The sequence below is a fragment of the Pongo abelii genome, chromosome 8 (genome assembly GCF_028885655.2).
Source record: "Pongo abelii isolate AG06213 chromosome 8, NHGRI_mPonAbe1-v2.0_pri, whole genome shotgun sequence".
NCBI classification, from domain to species: Eukaryota; Metazoa; Chordata; class Mammalia; order Primates; family Hominidae; genus Pongo; species Pongo abelii.
Genome location: NC_071993.2, coordinates 63,730,582 through 63,752,027, shown reverse-complemented (window position 1 = coordinate 63,752,027; position 21,446 = coordinate 63,730,582). Strand labels below are relative to the sequence as shown.

The 21,446-nt window shown below is 41.8% G+C and overlaps 1 protein-coding gene across 2 annotated transcripts in view; it reads left to right on the top strand.

Moving 5' to 3' along the window:
- SH2D4B (SH2 domain containing 4B) overlaps positions 1-21,446 on the top strand; it is a 110,943-nt gene that overhangs the window by 21,273 nt on the left and 68,224 nt on the right. The window contains exons 2-3 of one of the 2 annotated variants that reach the window (XM_054522359.2): positions 11,608-11,767; positions 12,898-13,045. In XM_054522359.2, the coding sequence (XP_054378334.2) occupies positions 11,608-11,767; positions 12,898-13,045 (308 nt within the window). Of the gene's footprint in view, positions 1-11,604; positions 11,768-12,897; positions 13,046-21,446 lie in introns of both variants that reach the window. The other variant, XM_002820751.4, reaches the window with a different exon arrangement.

The following is a 21,446-nucleotide window of genomic DNA, read 5'->3' as shown; positions in this document are numbered from 1 at the left end:
TGATTTCTAGATTGATTCCACTGTGGTCAGAGAACATAACACACAAGATTTCAAATATTTTATGCTTGTTGATTTTTTTTTTCAATAGCTGAGAATCCTATCTATCTTGGTGAATGTTCTGTATGTACTTGAAAGAGAAAGTATTCAGCTGTCATGTGAAGTGTTCCATAAATGTCAGTTAAGTTGGTTGATAAAGCTGTTTAGATCTTCTATAGCTTAATTTTTCCTACTTATCCTATTAATCACCAGAGGAAATTTTTTAAAAGCAGCTTTATTGAGATGTTATTAATATGCCATATAATAATCATGCATTTATTTATTTATTTATTTATTGAGACAGAGTCTCACTTTGTCACCCAGTGGAGTGCAGTGGTTCAGTCTTGGGTTACTGCAACCTCCATCTTCTGGGCTCAAGTGATTCTCCCACCTCAGCCTCTCAATTGCTGGGACTACAGGTGCGTACCACCACATACCCAGCTAATTTTTTTTTTTTTTGGTAGAGACAGGGATTTGCCATGTGGTCAAGGCTGGTCTTATGTGGTTAAGGCTGGTCTTGAACTCCTGGGCTCAAGCAATCTGTCCAACTTGGCTTTCCAAACTGCTAGGATTACAGGTGTGAGCTGCTGCACCCAGCCTTAAGTCATGCACTGAAAGCATACAATTTAATAGTTTTTAGTATGTTCATAGATGTGTGCAACCATTTGTTGCTTGTACTTTTGCTGTCATATTTAAGAAACCCTTGTTTCTGAGGTCATGAAGGTCTAACCTGAGCATGAAGATTTATGCTTATATCTATATATTTTCAGTTATTAAGATAGAGTAGCACATAATATTCTTTTATAATCACTTCTTGTTTAAATTGCCTTTTCATTTCTAATGGTATATATTTTTGTTTTATTTAATTTTTACTTAGGTATGCCAGGCAGTTTCTTATTTTATTACATTTTCCAAAGAACAAATGTTTAGTTGTATTTATACTATATACGCTTTGTATTTTACTAATCTTAACTTTTGTCTTCATTTGTTCCTTCTTCCTACTCTCTTTTATCTTATTTTATTGTTCTTTTTCTAATATCTTAAATTGAAAATTAGTTTATTCACACTATATCTTTTTTACAATGCTTTTAAAATTTCTCATTATAAAACATTTGAATGAACAGGCACAATAGAAAATAATATTATAAATACCCACGGGCCCATAGTATATTTATCAAATGTTAACGTTAGTGTCTTATTTGTTTTTATTTAAACAATTCAGATTCAGTTGAGACCTACTTTGGTGCCTTTCTACAATCTTGCTCCCCATCTCTTATGCAACCCTTATTGCAAGTTCAATGTTTATCGTGCTTATATCTGTTTCTTACTGTAATATAGACTTTGTCCATAAGCAATATGTTGCTTAATCATTATATAAATGGCATTATATGATTATACTATGATAACTTGAATTTAATTTTGTGGTCCTGCATTTTTTTTTTTTTTTTTGAGACAGGGTCTCACTCTATCACCCAGCCTATAGTGTAGTGGTATGATCATGGCTCACTGTAGCCTTGACCTCCTGGGCTCAAATGATCCTCCTGCCTAAGCCTCCCGAGTAGCTGGAACTACACGCATGCACCACCACGTCTGGCTAATTTTTTTACATTTTGCAGGAATGGGGTCTCACTGTGTTCCTAGGCTGGTCTCAAACTCCTGGGCTCAAGTGCTCCTCCCACCTTTGCCCCCCAAGAGTGGTTCTGCATTTTTAAAAGAGCTGTAACTATGTTGTTGAAATCTATTTTCTTGTTATATAGTACTGTATTTTTAAAATGCACCTTTTTTTTTTTTTTTTTGAGACGGGGTCTGGCTCTGTCAACCAGGCTGGAGTGCAATGGCATGATCTCAGCTCACTTCAAGCTCTACCTCCTGGGTTCACGCTATTCTGCCTCAGCCTTCTGAGCAGCTGGGACTACAGGCGCCCGCCACCTCGCCCGGCTAACTTTTTGTATTTTAGTAGAGATGGGGTTTCACCATGTTAGCCAGGATGGTCTCGATCTCCTGACCTCGTGATCCGCCCACCTCGGCCTCCCAAAGTGCTGGGATTACAGGCGTGAGCCACCGCGCCCGGCTGCACCTTATTTTTATTTTTATTTTTTAAAGTAAGGCTATTCATCATTTTTCAATTCATGTATAGGAATTATTTATATATTCTTAGATTTTTTTTTTTTTTGAGACAGAGTATTGTTTTGTCACCCAGGCTTTGGTATAATGGCATGATTATCGCTCACTGCAGCCTTGAACTCCTGGGGCTCAAGCCATCCTCCAGCCTCAGGCTTCCAAGTAGCTGGGACTATAGGTGCATACCGCCACACCTGGCTAATTTTTTTTACTTTTAGTAGAGACAGGGGGTCTTGCTTTGTGACCCAGGCTGGTCTTGATCTCCTGGCTTTGAGCAATTCTCCTGCCTTAGCCTCTTAAAATGCTGGAATTATAGGCCTGAACCACCGTTCCTGGCCAAGTTGGTTTTTAGGATTTTGTAAGACAATTAAGCTCTGATACACTGGTGGTGATTCTCAAAGTGCTGTTCATGAATTCCTGGGGTCTGTGAGGCTTTTCCTGGAGGTCTTCAAGGTCAACACTATTTTCACAATAACACTAAGAGGTTATTTACTTTCTTTTATCTTTACATTTGTACTAATAATGCAAAATCAATAGTGAGTGAATCTTTGGTGGTAGTCATTGTATTTTTCACCATCACACACTCACAATAAAATCAATGATGGTTTCATTCCTTGGTGAAACAGTAAACTTCATATTGTGTGACAAAATGGGAAGTATGCATGAAGCATTTCTGTTGCAAACTGATGTATGATGAGTGTTTGGAGAAAAGCATGTGTGATTGTTCAAATTACTTGCTGAACTAGCCTCTTTATTTGTGGAACACCATTTTTACTTGAAGGAACACTGACAGACAAGCTATATATGTTTTTTTCAGACTTGGGTATTTGAAAATAAAGTGAATCTGTCACTTCAAGGAAAACAACTGATAGAATTCATGCCAATGATAAAAATTCAGCTTTAAAGCAAAAATTAAAATTTTTGGAAAACTTGTGTCTGCCACAATGGGCTTATTAGTTTCCAAATACATAATGACTTTTCTTGTAAGATTTATGGTGATATTTACAAATGTGACTTTTGAGATGTTGCAAAATAAAATAAGTCAGTGTTTGGAAGATCTGCTTGACTCAATGAACCAGTATTCTCCAAAGAACCAATGAGTAATGTTGCAAAATTACGCATGGGTAAAAGATTCATTCAAAATGAAAAATAAACCAATGGATTTTCAACTTATTTTGCTTTTTAAATATTAAACTTTTTATTTTGAATTAACTTTAGACTTACAGAAGAGTTGCAAAGTAGTTCAGAGAATTCCCGTATACCCAGCTTCCTTTTATGGTAACATGTTATGTCACTAAAGTACCCTGATCAAAACTAAGAAATTAACATGGCTAATAAATATTAATACAACAAAGTACAATAAATTTATTGATATGGTTTCAGATACCACATTGCAACTAACATTTAAGAAACTACGACTTGCTTGAGTTTTGATGTAGTATCAGAGATTATCTGAAAAAAATGATTAATTCCTTTTTCTTTTTTCCCAACTACATAACTGGATGAAGTCCAATTTTTCAAAATATACTTCAACCAAAATTACATTTTGCAACAGACTGAATGCAGGAGCAGATATGAGTAATCCACCTGCTTTCTATTAAGCTGGGCATTGAATAGATTTGCAAAAATGTAAAGCAAGGCCACTCTTCCAATTACACACACACACACACACACACACACACACACACACACATATAATAATTCCAAAATCTCCTAATCCCCCTCCCTGCCCACAGCCCCCATCCCCTAGTAACAACTTTAAAAAATTCCACATGCAAGTGAGATAGTGTGGTATTTGTCTTTCTCTGCCTGGCTCTTTTCACTTAACATAATATCCTCCAGGTTCATCCATGTTGTCGCAAATGACAGAATTACCTTCTAAGGCTGACTAATACTCCACTGTGTACAAGTAAGTCCTCACTTAACATCACTGATAGGTTCTTGGAAACTGTGACTTTAAGTGAAATGACGAATATCAAAATCAGTTTTTTCTCATGAACGTTTTCACAAAATGACATTGAATGAAATGACATTATTTAAAAGACTGGCTGTATGTTGTTTTGCTTACAGTTGCTGTTTCCAAGAACCTATCAATGATATTACGTGAGGACTTACTTAATACGTTCCACATTTTCTCTATCCATTTATCTGTTTATAATCACTTAGGTTGATTCCATATCTTGGCTATTGTGCATAATGCTGCAGTGAACCTGGGAGTTCAGATAACTCTTCAGCATACAGATTTCATTTCCTCTGGATATTTATCCAGTAGTGGGATAACTGGATCATAGGATACTTCAATTTGTAATTTTTTTCAGGAACCTTCATACTATTTTCCACAATAGCTGTACTAATTTATGCTCCCACCAACAGCGTAAAAGCCTCCCTTTTCTCAACATCCTCTTCCACATTTGTTACCTTTCATCTTTTTGATAATAGCCATTCTTACAGGTGTGAGGTGATATCTCAATGTGGTTTTAATTTGCATTTCTCTGATGACCTGTGATGCAGAACATTTTTTCATATACTTGTTGGCTATTTGTATGCCTTCCTTTGAGAAATATCTATTCTAGTCTTTTGCCAATTTTTAAAATTGGGTTATTTGTTTTCTTCTGTTGAGTTGTTTGAGTCCTTATATATTTTGGATATTAACCCTTTATCAGATGTATGATTTGCAAATATTTTCTTCCATCCTGTAGATTATCTCTTTACTCTGTTAATTGCTTCCTTGGCTGTGCAGAAGCTTTGTAGTTTGACATTACCCCATTTGTCTATTTTTGCTGTTGTTGCATGTGCTTTTGAGTTTATAGCCAAAAAATAATTGCCCAGATCAATGCCATTTTACCCTGTTTTTCAATTACATATTTGTTTTAGAATACATCATTTTTTTCATTAAATATTATGCAGTATATGTTAATATATGATGATTTACCATTATTTGAAATAAATATTTAAAATTTTCTCAGTTTTAACTAGGGGAAATATTGATAGATATAACCCACAACAACAGAAGCTCTTTGTGATACTCAGTATTTTTAAAGAATGTACAGAGGCTCTAAGAGCTAATTATTTGATAACTCTTGTCCTAAAGGATGCATTATATGTGCTGAGTTAACTCTCCCACAAGGCATATAGGTTGGTACTATCTATATATCATCCTTAGGAAAATTGAGAAAAGGCATCATTCAAATTATGTTTCATAGGGCTTATTTCTCTTACAGAACCCCAGTCAAGAAAAATTGTCCTGGATTTCCATACGTTGGTACATATAAAATATGTTGAACTGCAATTAGTAGCTAAGTCCTCTATAGATGTTAGCTGTTATTATTACTTTTATTAATAGTTGTGATCATTTAATGGTTACAGGCATTTAAATGTTTTCTGTCATTTGGTGTTTTGATTTTTAATTGTCTTTATGTTGTATTTTTTGTGTGTAGAAATTTTAAACTTTAATCTGTATTCAAATTTATCAACATTGCATCTTGCAGCTTATTCTTTTTATGTCTTGTAGAACAAATTCTTCCCTTTCCCAAAGTTATAATGATATGCTTTTATATCTTCCTTTAAATGTTTTCAAGTTTCCAAGTCTTCCTTTTCACAGGCTCAGGAAACCACTCATGTCAAGATCACCAGTGACCTCCATGTTGCTGAATCCAGCGTCCAATTCTCAGCCCTCACCTCATCTACCCATTAGCCGCACTTGCAAGATTCCTTTCTCCTTGCTTCCTGAAATTCTTTCTCCACTTGGCTTGGGATACTGCACTCACAGTTTATTCTCCTGCCTCACAGGCCTCCAGGCCTCTCTCTCCAGGTCTCCTTTGGGTCCTCCTCCTCTTGAAGTATTGGAGTGTCTCTCCTGGGACAATGTCCTTGGGCATCTTCCATTTTCTACCAATTCTCACTCTCTAGCTGATCCCATCCATTTCCTTGGCTCTAAATATCATCTGTACACTGATGACTCAAAAAGTTTATTTCTTAGTCCCATCCTTTCCCCTGAATCCTATTTTATTCAACTGCCTGTTGAGTGTCTAATAAGCATGTCAAACTTAATTTGGCCAAAACAGAATATTGATATCTCCAGCCTCTTTCTTCCATGTTCTCCATTTTAGTAACATAACCATTAATTTTGTGGCTTAAGCCAAAACATTCATTCTATTGTTAAAAGGAAAACTTCAGCTGAAGTAAATTATAGGAATTTAATTGAGGAATGAATGATTTGCCAATCGGGCAGCACTCAGAATCACAGCAGGTGTAGAGAGACTCCAGGGATGCCTCATGATCAGAACAAATTTATAGACAAAAAAAGGGACATTGGAAGTGAGGTACAGAAACAGGTGGATTGGTTACAGGTTGGCATTTGCCTTATTTGAGCACAGTTTGAACACTCAGCAGTCTATGAGTGGCTGAAGTATGGCCTCTGGGATTGGCCAAGACTCCCCTGTTGTTACAGGCTCATACTCCTAAGTTAGGGTTTCAGTCTTGTATACCTATTAAGTTAGGTTATGGTTCGTCCACAAGGACTCAAATAGAGAATAACAGAGTCCTTCTCAGGCCATATTTAGTTTGCTTTCACACTATCTAACTTTATTTTTGTACCCATTAACCATCCCCTGTACCCCTACCCCCAGCCCCACTACCCTTCCCAGCCTCTGGTAACCATCATTCTACCCTCTGTCTCCATGAAGAACTTTATTTCTTTTCCTTTTTTTTTTCTTTTAAAGAGACATGTTCTTGCCCGCTTACCCAGGCTGGAGTGAGTGCAGTGGTGTAATCATAGCTCACTGCAGTCTCCAGCTCCTGGGCTCAAGGGATCTTCGTGCCTCAGCCTCCCTACTAGCTGGGACTAGAGGCATGCACCACCACACCCAACTGAAGAACTTTATTTCTTAAAGTTCCTTATTTTTCTCAGATGACAAGAAATCTGGAGATGTGCTGCAATGGGTAATACTAGTTTAGCTGCTCGATGAGATCACCAAGGATCCCTTCCCTTCTATCCTTTGCCTCCCCATCCTTAGCATGTGGCTTTTATCCTCATGGTTGCAAAAGTTTTCCAGTGGCTCCAGGAATCACTGCTTCATTCCCGGCAGGAAGAAGAAGGTCGGGTAAAAGAGTGAAGAGTGGCTGGGCATGGTGGCTCACGCCTGTAATCCCAGCACTTTGGGAGGCCGAGGCGGGTGGATCACGAGGTCAGGAGATCAAGACCATCCTGGCTAACACAGTGAAACCCTGTCTCTACTAAAAATACAAAAAAAGTAGCCAGGCATGGTGTTGGGCGCCTATAATCCCAGCTACTTGGGAGGCTGAAGCAAGAGGATGGCGTGAACCCGGGAGGCAGAGCTTGCAGTGAGCTGAGATCGCGCCACTGCACTCCGCCTGGGCGACAGAGCGAGACTCCATCTCAAAAAAAAAAAAAAAAAAAAAAAAAGAGTGACGAGGGAAGGGGATTCTCCTAAGAAGACTTATCCAATTTGTTTGGAGAAGAAGAGCCCTTCACTGGAACGTGTGCCTACATCTTCTTTGTCAGAAATGGGGACATCTTGTCACTCATAGATGAATCACTTGCCAGTGAGAATAATATTACCTGATGGGATTAGATCAATTTCTTTTTTTTTGGAGACCGAGTCTCACTTTATCTCCCAGGCTGGAGTGCAGTGGCGTGATCTTGGCTCACTGCAACCTCTGCCTCCTAGGTTGAAGCGATTCTCCCACCTCAGCCTCCTGAGTAGCTGGGATTACAGGCATGCACCACCATGCCCAGCTAATTTTTGTAGTTTTAGTAGAGATGGGATTTCATCATATTGGCCAAGCTGGTCTCGAACTCCTGACCTCAGGCAATCTGCCCACCTTAGCCTTCCAAAGTGCTGGGATTACATGCGTGAGCCACTGCGCCCTGCCAGATCAATTGTTATTTGTCCTTTGAGGCTGGGGTCAAAACTCACCTTTCCTAAAAGAGGGGGGATCTCTGCTGCTCCCTGAACAACTTGGGGTTCTGTGGTGAGGCAAGCGTGGAGGGTGGGTAGTTAATTGGCAGTGTCTGCTGTAATAGCTACCCATTTTTTGTTGCTTCATCTTTTCACCTTGCTTAGCAGGATTGGTAATCCTCTTATCATTTATTTTTACCCACTATTAATTTGAAAGTGTTATAATTCTAAGCAGTGGTTGCCTCTCTGTTTCTATCAGTCACAATTAAATCGGTGTTTCTTTACTATATATTGCTTGTAACATACTTAAAAATAGCAATGCACTCCTATACATATCTGGAGAATTACTGCTGCTTTGCGCATATAGAAAAACCTGAAATTTCAGTAGATTAATATGATGAAGGTTTATTACTTAACTATTTCACTGTTTGATGTGGGTTGGGTATTTCTTCTGTGTGGCTTGCTTTCAAATATTGGATCATGGATCAGGCTGCTTTTTTTCCGTGAAATTCCACCATTTATTTCCATCTGGGTGGACAAGAGTGAAAATGTGGAAAAGGCACACCAGCTGCTAACCACCTTAGCCTGAAAATGGCACAAAACCCTTCCCTGAATTCCATGTGAATTCGATCACATGGCGCCACAGAACTGAAGGGAAGTTGAGGAATGTAGTCAGTCATCTGTGGGCTGAGGAAGAGACATAGGGTGGTGGACATTGCATTGTCCCTGTCCTAAATTGTCATTCTGGCCATCCACACATTTCATTCTTCTCCTCCATCTAAAATACACTCACCACCTCTTACAGGGGACACCTTCAGGTCCCAGCCAGTCACTGCATCCAGCTGAAAGTCCACTGTCTCTAGGGTTCTGCACTGGTCTCTGTCAGGTCTGAATGTGCTGAGAAGACATATCATTTAAACACCTGTCACCCCTAAGGCACTATATACAGTGCTGGAGCAGGGTCAGAATACCCACTAAGGAAATGTCACCTGGAAAAGTGAAGAACGTAAGAGCCACAGTCTCCAGTCTATAGCATTTCTGAAGTCCTACAGGTCAGGACCGTGAAATTTCCCTGCCTTGCAGTGAAGAGAATTCCTTAAGTCCACACTGACTTCAGCCTGGATGAGGCTTTTTGTCTATGATTCCCCTTGGCCTCCTCTGAAGTGAGTGTTGAGGATCACACCCTCTAGACCAGTGAAGCCTTTGAAACCTGCCTGCTGGTCATCAAACTTGGATGCCCAAGGGCCATTTAAGTCATGAACAACCAAAGATTTTTTAATCCAGGCTCAAAAACTTAGGTGGCTTCTGTTTGCTTCCATGTCCCAGTAACGACATCTAAAATTCCTTTCTAGACATATTTCTCAACTCGACATTCTTCCTTTGCCCCTTCACCTCTGTGCCTCTCTGTTTCACCTGAAGGACATCTTCCTTGAAGCTTTTTCTAAAAATAAGTGTGAGAGATCACACTTTTTTTTTTGAGACAGAGTCTTGCTCTGTCACCCAGCCTGGAGTGCAGTGGCGCAATGAGAGATCACATTCTTAATGTGGCTATGTTAGTCTGGTTTCTCCGAGGAGTAGAGACAGGATGGGATTAATCATGCAAGGGTTTTATTAAGGGAAATGTCTGGGAGAGAAAAAGGGCAGGGAGCTGGAGGAGGCTGAGGGAGTCATTGCAAGCTTGACCTTGAGTGAAGGAGAGGGCAAGGGACAGTGGGCGGAGGTGTCGCAGGCAGCTGTGCAGTCCAGGGAAAGCAATCTTCTGGCAAGGAGATGGGTGTCTCCTGGGAATGAGCCTAATATTCTCAATAAAAGGCTAACAGCAGCCTCTGGGAAGCAGGGCCTTGGGCAAACACAAGGGCACAGGAGCTGCGGGGCTTGGTCAGTGATGCTCCCTGTGGTTGAAGGTGGACGGAGCACATCCTCATGGTCACCAGAAGAACTTCACAGAGCCTGACCTGCAGGTGCTGTGTGCCCTTCATCACTTTATTCACCTTAGAAGTTTTCCTGTGCTCTGTCATGCAAAACCTTTAAAAATCCCATCTCTTGCAATGTCGGTCCTGGTATATGATGAGATGCTTTTTCAATCCTACAACATCTCAAATTTCTATATTTGTTCTATTCCCTTTCATTTCAGCTTGCAAAGCACTCAGTTCTTTTTTGAATTCATTTCTTTCTCTTAACACCTTGCCAAACACAGTCACTAGCAACCAACACGTATTCATAATGTTCTATTTTTCAACCTCCTCCCTTAGAATGAAAAGTTCAGAAAGCATGGGGTCTGCCTTTGAACTTACAGTGTCTAGCTTTTTAACTGAATGTTTTGCTGCTGCATAACATGAATCTCTAGCCTGTTAAACATCGCTCACCACCCAACTGCTAAGGCAGTAACACAGTTTATATTTCTGTTTCAGCAGCACCCTGCTTCTGGGATACATTTTTATTTTAATCCTGTAATCAGTGGAATCTGCTGCAATAGGCAAACTGAAAAATCTCAGTGGCTGAATTTAACACAGGTTTATTTCTTGCTAGTGTTACGGTCTGTTGTGGGACAGGGAGACTCAGGGCCCCAGGCTGCTTCATCTCACACCACCACCCAATTCCTTGTTTCTAGCCAGTGGACATGAGGGAGAGAGTGCAGAGCGGGCCCACCATCTCCTAACTGCCTTGGCCCGGGAGTGACACAAGTTTCTTCCTTCAGAGAGTGCTGCAATGTCCCTTGATGTTCTTGTAGCAAAGTCCAAAGCTTGTACTGCTCACAACACAACAGCCAATAAGTCGAGAGACAAGGTGTTGGGGCAAGGAAAGCAACTTTATTTCGGAGACCCAGCAAACCGAGAAGATGGCAACTAGTGTCCTAAAGAACCTCCTAACCTAATATGAATTTTGGGTTTCTTTTATGTTAAGGGAAGGGGGAAGAGGCGGGGGGGTTGAGATCGAAGGGTGAGCAATGACTATGGACATCTGGGTGGCAGCGAGGGTAAACTTCTTTGTCTTTGGTCAGGTCACAATGCTCTTATAAATTTTTAACATGACATTGTTACTTGTGTGTATACCCCCTTTGTCTCCTGGGGGGTTCGTTTTGGGGAGGGGCTATTATCATCCTTGCTTTACAGTTAAACTATACACTAAATTCCTCCCATTGTTAGCTCGGCCTATGTGCGGAGGTAAGCAAAAGCAGTTAACCTAAAAGATATCACTGCAGGGGCCGGGAGGTTTGGAGTAAGTTGGAGCTAGTCATGCTCGGCCTCCTTTTCACTGTACATTCTCTCTGCTGGAGATGGAAGGAGAGCTCAGTCTTGGACGCCCACCCCTGCAGACTGGTGTGGCTGTTGCATTTCTCCCTAGAGGAATAGAGAGTGGGAGATGGTTGTGGACCTGCCCCCAGGCCAGTGTCTCTCTGGCATTCTTTTTGTGGATGACAATGTTCTGTAGAGTGATGTGATGGTTGTGTACCACTGGGCAGCTTAGGTCATTCCTTACTGACTGGAAATCAAACTCGTTTCTTCTTCCTTCTTCTATTGTGAAGCAGCGAGTGACAAGCACATCCAATGGCTCCTAGGGGCAGATGGCGAGGTCTGGGTCTGGATCATGGGAGAAGGCCCTGGTGACAAGCCCTACGAAGAGATCTCTGAGGAGCTGATTGCAGAGAGGGCGCGGCTGCAGGCACAGAGGGAAGCTGAGGAGCTCTGGTGAGGGGTGCTATGGGGTGTTGGGTGGGGCCTAGGCATGGAAGCTATGCTTAGCCCCATGCACGGCTAATTTTTGTATTTTTAGTAGAGATGGAGTTCCATCATGTTGGCCAGGCTGGTCTCAAACTCCTGACCTCAGGTGATCCACCCACCTCGGCCTCCCAAAGTGTTGGGATTATAGGTGTGAGCCACCACGCCCAGCCTTAATGATGGTATTTTAATTGAAAAATTCTAAAATCATGTAAACAACACTGAAAACTATACAAAATAAAGAACAACTCACACTCACCACCTAATGTAACCACAGTGAATGTTTAGTTAATACATGCTTTGTAAATTGTTTTATTCACACCTTGACAAATTGATTTATAGATCCAAAATGCTACTTCAGATTACTATATGGTACAGGTATTTATTATATGATATGAGAAACCCAACTTATTGGTCTTATTGATGGACATTTGGGTTGTTCACCATTTTTAATATTACAAAAATAATCTGACAAGCATCTTTTACATGCATCTTTGTTTTATTTACTTATGAATTTATTTATTTATCATTTTGTGTTTTTTTTTTTTTGAGGCAGGGTCTCACTCTGTTTCCCAGGCTGGAGTGCAGTGTCATGATCAAGGCTCACTGCAGCCTTGATCTCCTGGGCTCAACTGATCCTCCCACCTCAGCCTCCTGAGTATCTGGGACACAGGTGCATGCCACCAGACATGGCTAATTTTTCAAATTTTTAGTAGAGACGGTGTTACACTATGTTGCCCAGGCTGGTCTTGAACTCCTGGCCCCAAGCGATCCTCCTGCCACTGCCTCCCAAAATGCTGGGATTACAGGCACGCACCACCATGCCTGACCTACATGTATCCTTGTATGCTTGAGTGAGTGTAGAAAATCTAGGAAATGGGGTTTCTAGCATAGTTCTCCTGGCTTCCAGAACAATTGTGCCGATTTACACTCCCATGCGTGAGAATGCCTATTTCTCCCTGTCTTTGCCAACGCTGAATTCTGATAGACCAAGGAAAAATTGCTCATTGTTTTTATTTCATTGTTTTATTTCAAGTTCTATTATTATGTGGTCCTTCAGTTTTTCACACAAGCTTATACCTGTGGTGCTCTCTTGGTAGGAGACAGAAGGAGGCAGAGATCACCAAGAAGTTCCGGGATGCTCTGGCCAATGAGAAAGCCCGGATCTTGGCGGAGAAGTGGAAAATGGAGATGGAAGATCGCAAGGCTGCCAAAGTCCTGGAGGAACGCATCCACGAGGAATTCAAGGTGAGCCAGCGCATGGGGCCCCTGTGTGTGGCCACCTGATTAGCCCCTGAGACCACTGGAGCTGGCCTCTGGTTTGGATCAACCCTTGGCCATTGGTTGGTACTGGGTGCTTTATGAGAAATCTGTCATGTCTGAGCAGGAAGGACCTTGACACACCATTTGGGCCAATCCACTTCTTTTTTTTTTTTTTTTTTTGAGACAGAGTCTCGCTCGTCGCCCAGGCTGGAGTGCAGTGGCGCAGTCTGGGCTCACTGCAAGCTCCGCCTCCCGGGTTCACGCCATTCTTCTGCCTCAGCCTCCCGAGTAGCTGGGACTACAGGTGCCCGCCACCACGCCCAGCTAATTTTTTGTATTTTTAGTAGAGACGGGGTTTCACCGTGTTAGTCAGGATGGTCTCGATCTCCTGACCTCGTGATCTGCCCGCCTCAGCCTCCCCAAGTGCTGGGATTACAGGCGTGAGCCACCGCGCCCGGCCAGGCCAATCCACTTCTTATTTTACAGATGAGGACACTGAGGGTCAGACAGAAGAGACTTGGCCAAGTTCACATGTAGTAGTGGTTAGGGATAGAGTCAGAATCAGAACCGGGGCCTTTTGCATCCCAAACCACCGGTCCAGAAATGAGGCCTAGAACATTCCTTTTTCATAATATTCAGGTAATAATAACACTCTTCTGGAAATATTTATGAGGATTCAAGGAGATGATATAGTCACATTTTGTGGTCTAGGATAGAGTTATTGGTCTATTGACAGGTGCTGGTTAGAACAAATAGTAGGTTTTTCTGGTAACATTGAGCTTTTTAATGGAGGTCTAGAGTCACCTAGGGACATGACCTTATGCTGCTAGAAGCTATGGCCAGAGTGTGATGGAGTTGTTATGTGTGTGCAGAGTCTTGAAGTTGTCAATATACTCATGGCATTTTCCCATTTAAAAAATTTTAAAACTTTGTTTTCCCCTATACTAATTAGATAGTGAGGACATTGGCCTTTTCTCTTCTTTTCTTTTTTGAGACGGAGTCTCGCTTTGTTGCCCAGGCTGGAGTTCAATGGCGCAATCTCGGTTCACTGCAACCTCTGCCTCCCGGGTTCAAGCAATTCTTCTGCCTCAGCCTCCCAAGTAACTGGGAGTACAGGCGTGCGCCACCATGCCCGACTAATTTTTGTATTTTTAGTAGAGACAGGGTTTCACCAGGTTGGCCAGGCTGGTCTCGAACTCCTGACTTTGTGATCTGCCCGCCTCAGCCTGCCAAAGTGCTGGGATTATAGGCGTGAACCACCGCGCCCAACCAACGTTGGCCTTTTCAGATCATGTATGTTGCAAATATTTTTATCAGTGTTTTTTTTTCTTAAATTTGGTTTCAGTATTTTCAGATGTACATAGGATTAAACTTTTAATTGGCTAAATCTATCAGTCTATTTTTTTTCATTATTTGCTTCATGCTTAGAAGGATCTGTGACATCACAAGCTTATAAAAATCTACATTGTTTATATGTCTTTCCTGATTTTATTTCTCTCCAACTAGTTTTCCTTCACTTTGGAGGGTGGTGTAATAGAGGGCTCTTACTTTATTTTCTTCCAAATGGGAGCCAGTAGTCCCCATATTATTTATTATGTAATCTGTCTTTTCCCTTCTCATTTGACTTGCTGCCTTGATTGGATTCTTACTTGTTACTTACTTGTGGGCCTTTTTGTGGATTTTTCTTCTCTGATTTATTATTCCTGAGCCAGACTTAATTGTTTAATTATTGTAGCTTTAAAATAAATTTTAACATCTGTTAAGGTAAGAGCCCTACCATTACTCTTCATTTCCAAAATGTCCTTGGCTAATCTCACCCATTTTTTTTTCTGCCAGGGAAACTTGAATTATTTTGTCATTATCTCCCACCCTCTTAGCAACAAAGACCTCAGTGATTTTCATTAGAATTGCATCAATTTATAGCTGTCTTTGTGAAGAATGAACATTTTTACAATATTGAATCATTGAATCTTCTTGTTCAGAATATATGTTATTCAAAGGTTCTTTTTGTCTTTGTTAATTTTTTAAAATACCTTTAAAAATGCTGACCACCTAATCCCAAATTTTCTCAATAACTTTTATCTATATACCTATATGCTTCTATTTTTTGGAACTTGGTAAAATTTATTTTCTTTAAATGCTCCGCATTTGTTTTTACTTTTTATTTGAGATAGGGTCTCACTCTGTTGCCCAAGCTGGAGTGCAGTGGCACAATCTCAGCTCACTGTAACCCCTGTCTCCTGGTTTTAAGTGATCCTCCCTCCTCAGCCTCCCAAGTAGCTGGAACTGCAGGCATGTGCCACCACACCCAACTAATTTTTGTATTTTTTGTAGAGACAGGATTTCACCATGTTGCCCAGCTGGTCTTGAACTCCTGAGCTCAAGCTAACCACCTACCTTGGCCTCCCAAAGTGCTGGGATTACAGGCGTGAGCCACTACACCTGGCCATACATTTCTTTTTTAGTTAAACTTTAGGTTTAATATTCATTGTTGCTATTGTGAATAAGATTGTACCCATTATTTTTAAACCTATTGCACTTGCTAGTTATATATTTGGATCCACAGGCTGTGGTTGAGACACTCAGTGAACCTGAGGGTCTGGCCAGATGGCCCTAGTGATCCTCCATGAGTGTTATTAATCTCCTTATTTAATCTTCCCATGAGTTGTAAATTTTTTAGCAGATTTTCCTGAGGTTTTATTATTAATTAATTAATTAATTTGTTTGAGACGGAGTTTCGCTCTTGTCGTCCAGGCTGGAGTGCAATGGCGCAGTCTCGGCTCACTGAGACCTCCACCTCCCAGGTTCAAGTGATTCTCCTGCCTCAGCCTCTCAAGTAGCTGGGATTGCAGGCACCCGCCACCACCCCCAGCTAATTTTTGTATCTTTAGTAGAGATGGGGTTTCACCATGTTGGTCAGGCTGGTCTCGAACTCCTGACCTCAAGTGATCCACCCACCTTGGCCTCCCAAAGTGCTGGGATTACAGGCATGAGCCACCATGCCTGGCCTCTTGTGAGTTTTTAAATGGAGTATAATGTGGAAAACAGTATTTGGAAACAGTATGTACCGTCCACACATTTTATTTTTTTAAAATTTCAAACATGAAGAAAAGTCGAAAGAAAAAATAAAATGAATACTCATATATTCTCCATTTAAATTCACCAATTATTAACATTTTACCACATTTGCTTTCTCTCTCTGGCAAATGTGGTAAAATATTAATAGTTGGTGAATTTAAATGGAAAATATTTATATGCTCACTCACACTCATATACACTTTGTTGTTGCTATTGTTTTACTAAACAATTTTAAAGGAAGTCATGGATGACGATATTCTAACCCAGGGGTTGGCAAACTATTTTCTGTAAAGGGCCAGATAGTAAATATTGTAGGCTTTGGGAGCCAACTGTCTCTGTCACACAACTACTCAGCTGCTGTTGTAGCACAATAGCAGCTACCGACGATTTAGAAACAAAAGGATGTGGGCTGGGCATGGTGGCTCACACCTGTAATCCCAGCACTATGGGCGGCTGAGGCGGGTGGATCACTTGAGGTCAGGAGTTCGAGACCAGCTTGGCCAACATGGTGAAACTACTAACAATACAAAATACTAAAAAATACAAAAATTAGCCAGGCCTGTAATCCCGCTACTCAGGAGGCTGAGGCAGGAGAATCGCTTGAACCCAGGAGGCAGAGGTTGCAGCGAGTGGAGACTGAGCCACTGCACTCCAGCCTAGGATCCTTAGTTTGCAGATTCCTGATCAAAACCTAAGAAGTTCAAAATGCATCTCCTATGAAGAAGGGCATTTCCCTCCACAGCCACAAAAGTCATTATCACACCTATTGAAATGAACAATAACTCCATAATAGTATTTCAAATCCAACCCACAGTGGAGAGATACTTAGTTTATGTTGCTGGGTTTTGCATATGATTATTTAAGTCTGCTCGGGAAGAAAACCAATTCTTTTTATGTCTCTCCTAACCGTGAAAGCACCTGCTCTAATTTCTGGCCTTCCTCTTTCCCACATGGGGGCTGAGCTCCAGATACTGGAAGAGTGGCTCTGTGGAGCTGGAGTCCTGGGGCTCAGCTCACAAGGAGATCATGAAGGGATTAAGGTATGAGTAGAGGTTTTCCGGTCAATGGTCTCCTTGAGAACCTCAGTGATAGAGTGGGTGAGAAATTGTGGGATGTTCTATGCTAGGGCTCCTGAAGGATCACTAGGGCCATTTGGCCAGACTCTCAGATTCACTGAGGGGCTCAACCACAGGCTGTGGATGTTATTGCCAAGGAAGGTTATGATTATTATGTGTTTGTTTTGGTTCAAATATTAATTTGATAAATGTGAATGTTTAAACTTCATTAGAAATAGTAATCCTGATTTGGTATGTCTTCATTTTGAAGAGTCTCAGAAATGCCTTGGAGAGGCTCATTAGGGCAGTATCTGTTAGCAATATTAGAACAAGTACTGTGCAGTTGAATGGTCCAGTTTCATGAGCTGAGATATCTTCTGTTCGCTCTGCCTGTAAGTGCACTGCCCTTTTGCTGTGTGGAACTCTTCATCACAGGAAATAGTTAAGCCTAGGCTAAAACATGATCTGAAAGGTTTCTGTGGTAGGTTAAATGGGATTTGCGGCAAATTGTTTGCCCCTCCTCCCTTTGAGAGGTAGGATCTATTCCCCCTCCCCTTTTGGCTGCGCCAGCCTTATGACTAGCTGTGATGTGTAGAATGCAGTAGTAATGACTGATATAACTTTCTAATTTTTTAATCCGAGATGGAGTCTCACTCTGTTGCCCAGGCTGGAGTGCAGTGACATGATCTTGGCTCACTGAAACTTCTGCCTCCTGGGTTCAAGTGATTCTCCTGCTTCAGCCTCCCAGGTAGCTGGGATTACAGGTGCACACCACCACACCCAGTTATTTTTTGTATTTTCAGTAGAGACAGGTTTCACCATGTTAGCCAAGTTGGTCTCAAACTCCTGACCTCAAGTGATCTGCCTGCCTCAGCCTCCCAGAGTTGGGATTACAGGCATGAGCCACTGAGCCCGGACTGATATAACTTTTGAGGAAAGACTATAAGAGAGCTGAAGTTTCTACTTTTCCCGCTCTTGCAATGCTCATTTTTGGAAGCTGTCCTATAAGAATCCCTACTACCCTACACTACACACTGTAAGGAAACCCAAGTTAGCTATGCGGAGAGGAAGAGGCTACATGGAGGGGCACTGATGCACCAGACACATGAGTGAAGCCTTGGTTCTGCCAGCCCGTCCCAGTGAATGACCCCAACCAAGTGATTGACCTCAATTGATACCACGTGGTACAGAAGAGCCACCCAGCCAAGCCCTTCCTGAATTATTAACCTGCAGAATCATACACAAATAAAATGGTAGTTTTTTAGACCACTGAATTTTCTTTTTCTTTTTTTTTTTTTTGAGATGGAGTCTCGCTCTGTCGCCCAGGCTGGAGTGCAGTGGCGCAATCTCAGCTCACTGCAAGCTCCACCTCCCAGGTTCATGCCATTCTCCTGCCTCAGCCTCCCGAGTAGCTGGGACTACAGGTGCCCACCACCACATCTGGCTAATTTTTTGTATTTTTAGTGGAGACGGGGTTTCACCGTGTTAGCCAGGATGGTCTTGATCTCCTGATCTTGCGATCCACCCGTCTCAGCCACCCAAAGTGCTGGGATTACAGGTGTAAGCCACAGTTCCCGGCCCTTTTTTTTGTATTTTTAGTAGAGACGGGTTTCACCATGTTAGCCAGGACGGTCTCAATCTCCTGACCTCGTGATCTGCCTGCCTCGGCCTCCCAAAGTGCTGAGATTACAGATGTGAGCCACCATGCCCGGCCTTAGACCATGGAATTTTCTGGTAATTTGTTACTCAGCAGTAGACAACCAAAAACAGCTTCACCAAGGGATTTATGCATTGGGTTAGAGATGGGCTTAGATAATTTTTTTCTTTCTTTTTTTTTTTTTTTTTTTGAGACAGGGTCCGGCTCTGTCACCCAGGCCACAGTGCAGTGGCACAATCTCAGCTCACTGCAACTGCCGTCTCTTGGACTCTAGCCATCATCCCACTTCAGCCTCCCAAGTAGCTGGGACTACAGGGATGCACCACCATGCCTGGCTAATTTTTTATTTTTTGTAGCGATGGGGTTTCGCCTTGTTGCCCAGGCTCATCTGGAATTTCTGAGCTCAAGCAATCCACCCATCTCAACTTTCCAAAGTGAGATAATTTTTATTGTGTCTTTCAACAGTAGGGTTCTAACATTCTGAGTCTTTTTTGTAGGAACGTACCAACAACCTTCATTTAATACTTTCTTTTTTCCTGAGAACCTAAGGGGAGGCTGTTTGTTGTGGGGGAGGAGGGGAGAAATAAACTACCAGCTCTCAAAAGCTTACAGGATGCCAGGGGAGAGAGAGACAACTCCACGAGCAACCCTTAGTCCCAACCACACCCCGGGGAGTATAATGGAGGGCAGAGGAGTAACTTTAGAGGTCTGGGCCTGAGCAAGCACAAGAGATGGAAAGGAGAGCTGTGGAATGATGAATGGTCTGCTGGAAGGAGAGATAAAAAGTTCATGATGGATGGAGCCAGACATAAGCCTGGATAAGAGGCAGGGTGTGGAGCTCTTAAATGCTACATTAAGGGGGTGGACTTTCCTCTGTGGGCAAAGCAGGATCTTGACACAAAGAAGGATGTGGTCAGATCAAGTTTTAGGAGCACAACTGATGGCAATGATGTGATTCAAGTGATGAGTTTTCAGGCAAGGAGACTAGTTAGGAGATTTTTGCAATGGTCAAGGCCGATGAGTGAGGGTCTGGACAGAGTCTATGACAACGAGGAAGGAGAGAAGGGGATGGATATAGCAAAATGGTGGTGGTGAAATCAATAGGGCTTGGCATCAATTAGATGTTGGGATGAGGGAAAGCAAAGAGCAAAGGCATCCAAGTCCCAGGCTGGAAGATGGGGAGATGGCAGCACCCTCCCACCATGGGGAGCTGGGGAGGGTGTGCAGGTTTGCAGGAAAGAGAAAGTGCTTAGATTGACTGCATTGAGGGATTTTTACCCCACAGAGAAGGGAGATAGGTGGAGGCTGGAGGAGAGGTGAGAGCTTGGGTGAAAAGCCTGGTGATGGAGAGAGATGGGCTGGGCTCACTTTCGGCAGCTCATGTTGAGGATGTAGGCAGGTTCTACTAATTCTCCAGGTCAAGGAAAAGGTAATAATGACAACTGCATTCTGAAAATGGAAAAAAAAAATCCCAGAATCTTTATATTGGGTTACAGAGGGAACTCTGAAGATAGAGACAGCTGGAAACTGTTTTTTTTTAAAATTTATTTTTATTTTTATTTATTTATTTATTTATTTATTATTATACTTTAAGTTTTAGGGTACATGTGCACAATGTGCAGTTTAGTTACATATGTATACATGTGCCATGCTGGTGTGCTGCACCCATTAACTCGTCATTTAGCATTAGGTATATCTCCTAATGCTATCCCTCCCCCCTCCCCCCACCCCACAACAGTCCCCAGAGTGTGATGTTCCCCTTCCTGTGTCCATGTGTTCTCATTGTTCAATTGCCATCTATGAGTGAGAACACGCGGTGTTTGGTTTTTTTGTCCTTGCGATAGTTTACTGAGAATGATGATTTCCAATTTCATCCATGTCCCTACAAAGGACATGAACTCATCATTTTTTATGGCTGCATAGTATTCCATTGTGTATATATGCCACATTTTCTTAATCCAGTCTATCATTGTTGGACATTTGGGTTGGTTCCAAGTCTTTGCTGTTGTGAATAGTGCCGCCATAAACATACGTGTGCATGTGTCTTTATAACAGCATGATTTATAGTCCTTTGGGTATATACCCAGTAATGGGATGGCTGGGTCAAATGGTATTTCTAGTTCTAGATCCCTGAGGAATCGCCACACTGACTTCCACAATGGTTGAACTAGTTTACAGTCCCACCAACAGTGTAAAAGTGTTCCTATTTCTCCACATCCTCTCCAGCACCTGTTGTTTCCTGACTTTTTAATGATTGCCATTCTAACTGGTGTGAGATGGTATCTCATTGTGGTTTTGATTTGCATTTCTCTGATGGCCAGTGATGGTGAGCATTTTTTCATGTGTTTTTTGGCTGCATAAATGTCTTCTTTTGAGAAGTGTCTGTTCATGTCCTTCGCCCACTTTTTGATGGGGTTGTTTTTTTCTTGTAAATTTGTTGGAGTTCATTGTAGATTCTGGATATTAGCCCTTTGTCAGATGAGTAGGTTGTGAAAATTTTCTCCCATTTTGTAGGTTGCCTGTTCACTCTGATGGTAGTTTCCTTTGCTGTGCAGAAGCTCTTTAGTTTAATTAGATCCCATTTGTCTATTTTGGC